Genomic DNA, 7,759 nt, shown 5'->3' on the forward strand with positions numbered 1-7,759 from the left:
CTCCATTGCCCACATTCCAAGGGAGTGCAATTACGTGGCTGACAGCCTGGTGCAAATGGGTAGCGATAACCAATAGGACAGAGTCTTCAAGGCCCCTTCTGACCTTCCATCCCTTGCAACAGGGAACCTTATTCTCAACAGGGTGGGCCTGGGAGGGGTCTATCTGACCTAATCAATAGGCTAGATAGTTCTCACTCATCTAGGGACGGTCTGTACTCCCTCATCTTCCTTTCCTTTCATCCAATCCTAGCTAGCTGAGGGACAGCCTGTTGGAGTTTGGTTGAACATGGCCATCCTCTCCTTTCTGATTCGCTTTTCCTTTTTTGATTTTCCTTTTAGATAGTGTTCCTGCTAAATGATAGGTGTGGCCTAATGTTTTTTTTTTTCGGAGCTCACCCAAAAATCAAGGCAGTAAGCTCCTTTTGGAAATATACATCCAGGTGAGGATTTCCACCTGATTTTTTTTCTTTTTTTAAAAAATCTTAAGAGTGTACAATTGTCTCTTTAAATATAGACGATTAGAGTGCAACTTTGCTATGTAGATGCTCTCCAACTTCGTCCGTAAGCCATTGGTAGTCGTCTCATTAATAACATTATAAAGGACTTTCTCAGCCAAGCACAATTGAATTGTGTTAATCGTCTTTTAATCAAGTTCATCACAATCCTCTTCTTTCATCGATTCGAGATGTTGTGCTTTATCAAGGAATGCCTATGACTCCCATTGTTGAATTAGAAAGGCTTTCATCTTCAACCATCATAATTCAAAGTTATTTTTACTTGTAAACTTTTCCATCTCGAACTTCACATTCGATCCCTTCAATCCCATGTCTCGGATTCAATTTAAAAAAACCCAACGTAAAGCCTATGCTCTGATACCAGTTGTTATGCGCAGCCACCACTTGTTAGGCGTGGAAGCAACTTTAGAACGAATCAAACACGCAATAAAAAAATAAAAAATTTGAGTAATCATAGAGAACATAGATTTTATATGGAAGAACCCTTGCAAGAAAAAACCACGGTACAAAGCGACAACAAATCCACTATGAACAGAAAGTTACAAGAGATATGGACAACTTACAGATTCGAAACCCTCGCTTTTACGAGCAAATTCCCTTTTATCTCTCTCTCTCTCTCTCTCTCTCTCTCTCTCTCTCTCTCTCTCTCTCTCTCGCACATGTAATTCGCCATAATCCCCTATTAACAAGCCTATATATAACCCTCGTACAAAATTAGAAACAAAACCGTTGATTGAACCATCAATCAATCAACTCCGATCAATGATCTTTAGTCGACCGACACCACATGTTCGATTTGATCGAACAAGCTCAAAAGTGTTCAAAGAGCAAACTCATATTTTCAGAATTTTCTTGATTGATCGATATTGTTGTCAATTGATCAAGAACTCTGTATATGCATTAGATTGAAGGCACTCAATCAACACTTCCATACTAGGCTTTCCCTGGTTTATTTACTTTTTTATGTGGATTATAGGATAGGTGAGGCCTCTCTCTTTTTCTAGAGCCCACCCGAAATAGATGTAAATCATTTTCCACATTAACAAAATTATAGGTGGTGTGCTCTTACCTTTCTAAAGAATATATATATATATATATATATATATATATATATATACACAAAAGCATGCAAAAACCACACCCCAAAAAATCATCCTCTTTCATAAAGCTAAGTCTTTTAAATGATTCATAGAACTAATGTTTGCAATTGGATATGTAAGCATTTGATCCAAGTACAATGTGGGTGTTTTTTTTTTTTTTTTTTTCCAACAACACCTTTGGAATTTTCGCAGCCTCAGTACTACTTACATGGCAATAGTTACATCATCGAGATAAGTGATGCAAATTAGCTAGCAAGTTGGTTTCTTTTCTTTTCTTTTCTTTTCTCTTCTTTTTCTGGTTCCACAGTTTCAACACCTTCGCCAGACCGATGCATGATGGAATGGCGGTTGTTGAACGGAACTAATGCCCGTAGATGAAGAAGCAGGGAAATTCGAGTTCAAATTGGTTCTGAAACGCTCTCCTTGTGCTGAGAAAGGGTCTACAATAACACCTGCCGATTCTCGTGGTTGATAAGAGTTGTAGTGCAATGCCCTTAGGATGGATGAATTCGACAAAAGATTCGAGTTCAACATGCTTGATGGCAATGTGGGCGACGAATGATTTGTCATTTCCCCGCCAAAACCCCAATTCACGTCCATGTTAATATCCATATTGTTGTTGTTGTGGTTGTTATTGCTGTTGCTCCCGTTGTTGTTATTGTGGTTGTTGCTGCTGCCAGTAGCATTAGAAATGGCATTAAGGCTAACTGAAGGACTTATAAGAGTACTCAAGTCCGGCATATCAATCTCTCCTAGCTCATTAGAAGACTCCATCAAAGGTGGAGGTTTTTTTCCTGTGGAACTCTTTTGGAACACCCTACAAACCACCCATTCCTCCTGTTGAACAGCCATCAAAGAGACAGTGAACAATCAATATCAAGCAGCATGAAAAGGAAGGGAAATCCCACTGTGGTGTGAGTGCGTGTGTAATAAAAAAAAAAAAAAAAAAAGAAAGAAAAAGAAAAAAAGAGCAGCTTGAAATGGAAGGGATGGATGGGTGTGTATGGTCCACCTTTTCTTAGGTGGCCACGACTCATTAATCCAGACCATCTAAATCGTAGGCCTCACTGTCAATGGAGATTGGAAAATAGTTCATTTGATGGCCACCAATTGGATGGTTAGAATAGTTCAACCAATGTGATTTGGGGATATCCATCTAGAATGCGACCCGCAATTTGGATGGTTCAGATTAATGAAACAAGTACGCCCCATGTTACGAAATGGTAGCAGATACGCAAGGTAATCTAGCCCATTGTATCCATTGGTAGACTCCCAAGAGTTTCAACACAGAGGTCATGATTCGAGTACCATTGTGGTGTGTGTGGGTGTGAGAGTGTCTTAAAAATTTTTTAAAAAATCTAGCCCTTGGTTGTAACTGGAGTAAAATACTACCATTTTAGGGCCCACGTGATGCATGAATCAGATCTACTCCGCCTATTGTTTAACCCTCCAATGTTTACTATAGATCCCAAAAATAGGCGGATCCAAACGTCAGGTGGGCCACACCATAGGGGAAAATGACAAATCATGCCTGAGAACTCTAAATTCATGTGGTGTGACCCACCTGAGCTCTGGAATGGTGTGATTTTTTGTCTGTCCACTCATCCTTATTGGACGTGTCTGATGAATGGAATTGATGGAATATACACAAGACGCTGGGCCCCATAATCATTCTGGAAGCCATATTGGTTGGATTCCCCTTCCCAACTATTCCCAGCTGCCTGGCCCACCTGAGTTTCCGATAGGGCTGATTTTTCACCCCATGGCCTAACATTGAAGTAATGGACGGAGTGGATCTGATGCACACGTCACAAGGGCCCCACAGTATCCACCGGCACCTTGCCAGCGTACCTCTCTATATATTTACCTTTGCAGTCCTGTAAGCAAGCTTGTTGTGGAGTCTATATTCATGCATCACCCAATTGCTCTTCTCTCCCTTGGGAGCTCTACCCATGTAAAATACTAGGGTTTTCTTCATACCAACAATTACTCCTGAATGGAAGATCTCCTTATCTTTGCCTGTGGTTTTCCAATAGCCTGCGTCTGTGGCCCGATTCGTTCGAAGGCCAGTTGGGTATTTTCGATCTCTCAGGCTAAAGAAATACCACTCTCTCTCACCCATTGTAGCTTTGCCTACACAAAATTCAGAACCAAAACCACCCTTTAAAATCTACGTGAAGAAACAATGGAAATTCCACATATAGAGCAAAATGTAATCGCAATTCTCGTGCTTGCGTGTGCTGTGAATAAGACCACTTGCATGCACTTAAGTTCTCTACACGATAGGTGAGGTATCGAGCTTTTTGTGATGCCCACCCGAAGCCTCTGTAAATCTCCTTCCTTTTTGTGAATAAGAGTAAGCTTTTGCAATTAAAAAAAAAAAAAGTTGTCGAGGACCTATCTAACTGTGTTTAACCCAAAATTTCGATTGTGTATTGAAAACGCAAAACAACTCATTTTAAATTTAAATTTCTTTTTTCTTCTTTTTTTGAAGATTGTTAAGGACAACCGTGGTATGGAAACATCTTGCCCGCGCCTTCCAGAGGTAATCCAAGGTTGTCCGGTGGTGGTGGGATTGTCAGAGGCGAGGCGAGAAAGGAGATTTTCCGTTTGCCTTTTGGGGCAGGTTATGTGTCTGGGACTAACAATAGAGTGGAGCTGAGGATGGTGAACGATGAGCTCCTGCTGTCTCTGAATAGAGGCTTTTCAAACATCGTCATTGAATCAGACTCGAAGCTAGTGGTTGACAGCCTCTTGGCCAAGTCGGCTCTCCCTTGGCAGTGGCATCCCTGGATTTCCAGGATCTCGGTTCTCATGCGCAGAAGCAGGGTGAGGATTCAGCTCTTCCATAGAGAGGGCAACGGCCCAGCTGATGGCCTAGCCCATTTGGCGAGTGATCGCCAATCGTCCCTCCTCTTTCTTAGAGAGCAGGATCTCCCCGGTCTAATCCGGGGCAAGGTTTTCTTAGATAAAGTAGGCCTTGGATCCATTAGAGTATTTCCTGTGGGTCCCTAGGGTGGTTTTGAGTTTTGTATAGGGGTGGCCATTGTGGGCTGTTGTTTATGATAGGAGCCCATAAGTTTTTATTGCTGTATAGGGGCTCCCGAAGGTGTCTCTGTTGGCTGTATAGCATAGTTGCCATATATGAAAGTTTTCTCTCTGAAAAAAAAAAAAAAAAATTGCCCGCGCCTTTGATTCTCCAGCACCCCCTCATCAGTCAGTTGAACAAAGGCTTCTGCAATGGACCGGTGGATCATTGTGGTCGGCTAATTTTTGCCTTTCACAACAACTATGGCCGGGTCTCTAATACAGTGGTGGAAGCTCAAGCAATTCTCGACAATATAAAGTACTGCAAAGATTTTGGCCTATCTAATATAATAGTGGAGACGGATTCTCAAGTTATGGTGGACGCGATTTCAGATCCACGAAGGGGGTGCCCTTGGAATGTTTGGTATACTATGGGAAACAATGGAAAAAAAATAGGACCGGTCTCCCTAGTAAAAAAACAAGCCAGAAAAAGGGAATAAGGGCATTTCAGCAATCTAATTGTCGAGCATTTAGGACCTAAGGGAAATCTGAAAACCTCACTTAGCCATGTTGTTGTTGATCTAGTGCCTTTAATCTAGTAGAGAAGGTATGTCCAGTCGATCAAGTTCTGTGTCGGTTGACCGACGGACTCTATTCCTCTGCCGGTTGACCGACGGACTCTATTCCTCTGCCGGTCGACCGAGGTTTGTTTCGGTTGACCGATAGTCCCGGTTGATATCTCAGTTGACCTAAGGCCCAGTTGGGTCAACCGATGGAACACATGAGTTGGTGCAAGTTCTACGTAAGTACGGGTTTTGTTTCTAATTATGTACAAAATTCTTTATAAGCCTTTGTAATATGGGATTAAGGTTAAGAAATGAGTGCTAAATGCATAGAGAGTGTTTTGAAAGGGGACCTAGGGTTTCGAATGTGTAAGTTGATTCATCTCTTGTAACTTTTTGATTATATATAGTGGATTGTTTGTCACTTTGTGCCGTGGTTTTTTTCGCAAGGGTGTTTCCATGTAAAATTCATGTGTTCTTTCTAGTTATTAGAATTTTTATTCTCTATTACATTGATTGATTCTGTTTGATGTTGCTTCTATGCCCGACAAGTCGTGGTAGGGCTTGTTGCGACCCAACAGTTGTGGCAACTAAATTAGATGAAGGATCCAAAGTAAAGGAATTTCCAACAGTAGAAGAAGGGAGCTAGTTGATACTCTGGCGGGAGTGGTGAGGAACCTTTAAACCGGTTCTTACAAAAAAAAAAAAAAAAAAAATCTCGAAAATGTTCTAAAAGGAATAACTTTAAGTTTAAAAAGGTAGTGAATATTTATTTAAATAGAGAGAGAGAACCTAATAGGGGAAACAAAATATGGGATATGTCCCAAGACAAAATTGAATATTTACAGGGAGAGATCACCTAGAGGGGAAAAGTATGGGACACATGGTTAAAAGACTAGGCGACTCGGACCAACTCGTTAGAAACTCACGGTATCAAACTAGATTAGATCATACCATAAGCCAGAATCGCATCAGATTCATCCAAGTCTCAAAACTACGATTGGAAATGTCATAAGACAAATTTATTACAGTAATACAGCAAGAAATTGTCATTGACACCCAATTCTAGTGGAAAATATTACACCCATCCTTTCTACTAATTTCTTTACGCATGTTACACAATTATTTAACGAAATCACTCCTCACCAGAATTTGCTTACTTGTCTGCTTGAATATTTTCTCTTTCTATCAACAATGTGAGAAAAATGAACCACATTAACATCATCCGAAAGAGACTTGAGTGAAAGATAGAGAGGAAATCTCCACTTCAATCCGAATAGATTTTCAATTGATAGTTAGTGAAAGAAAAACGTATGGCTTCAAAGTGTTGTAACATTGATAACTCGAAAATAACCCTTAAAAATTCAAACTACGACGTATCACATTTCAAAAATGTACATAGATAGAGAATAAAGTGAAGAATCTTCAAATTATAGGATAAAAATCCACAAAAAAAAATAATAATAAATAAATAAAATATCTCAAAAACAAGTGGAAAAGAAAGAAAAAGCTAATCTCAAAACATGAAAGATACAAGAATTTTTGCTATTTATTATACTTCAGAAAAGTGCAGATAAAAAACAACAAAACACGAAAGAAACATGCAAATGATAAGAGAAAAGGCGACCACCACACTTACACCGGTGAAAGGAAAAAACAAAAATTACAATTTAGCGATTTCTCTATACAACAACGACGACAACGACAATGCAAGAAACACAAGTCCAAATATCAAAACATGACTACCTGGAAGATCCCACGGTTCGCACTTATTGAGATCGACGTCTGTGATTGCTCGACTGACGAAGCTAAAATCAGAAACCTTCCGAGTCAGATAATAAGTGATGAGCTCTTCATCAGTTGGGTGGAATCTAAACCCAGGTGGGAGATTCTCCTGCATTTCAAAATGATACAAAACACACAAGAAAAGGTCTTGATGTATGAAAGAGAAACAGAAATTTTATGATTGAAAGTAGGAGAGAATAGAAGTAGATAAATAATAGGACTCTTGTGCCTTGTATTAGATCATCACCCACGAAGAAATTTCCATCCCTCGTGGGGTGATGGTGCCTGGTCATGCCGACTTTGTTACTATGCTCATATTCACCAAAATGCCATCGTTGGGCAAATTGAGGAGATGGAATTACTCTAATATCCATGGGAGTTTTGAGATTATTACAAAACTGCCACTGGTCCCATGATGGATGGGAGAAACATAAAAGATTCCCCGCATCTGATGATCCTAACCATCAGATTACACCCACTGTTGAATTAATCTGATTGCGAGTTGTAATTGACCCTGTGCAATAGCCAAGTGGATGGCTAGGATAATCTGATAACGGATAAGATATTTGGGCAAGGTGCATTGCATGGTAATGAACGCCAGATGAACGGTTAGATAATTGAAAAGTGGGCCCCAGATGTATGATTTCTTTTGATGGGGCTAATGGTGGACATCTTAGGAGTGATTGGTATTTTAGTAGTTTTGTAGCAAAGGAATGGGCAAAGATTCTCGAAGGAAGTTGAGTGCTAAACAGACGGGTCCAACCACCTC

The 7,759-nt window shown here is 40.2% G+C and overlaps 1 protein-coding gene across 1 annotated transcript; it reads right to left on the minus strand.

The window, feature by feature from the left end:
- Positions 1-1,688: 1,688 nt before the first annotated feature.
- LOC131235509 (NAC domain-containing protein 92-like) lies at positions 1,689-7,184 on the minus strand. The gene is made up of 3 exons (XM_058232698.1): positions 6,952-7,184; positions 3,483-3,748; positions 1,689-2,452 (listed from the first exon to the last, which is right to left on the minus strand). Exons 1-3 carry the CDS (start codon positions 7,103-7,105, stop codon positions 1,925-1,927), a joined length of 948 nt encoding a protein of 315 aa, XP_058088681.1. The 5' UTR covers positions 7,106-7,184; the 3' UTR covers positions 1,689-1,924.
- Between the last annotated feature and the right edge of the window lie 575 nt (positions 7,185-7,759).

Source organism: Magnolia sinica, chromosome 19 (genome assembly GCF_029962835.1).
Source record: "Magnolia sinica isolate HGM2019 chromosome 19, MsV1, whole genome shotgun sequence".
NCBI lineage: Eukaryota > Viridiplantae > Streptophyta > Magnoliopsida > Magnoliales > Magnoliaceae > Magnolia > Magnolia sinica.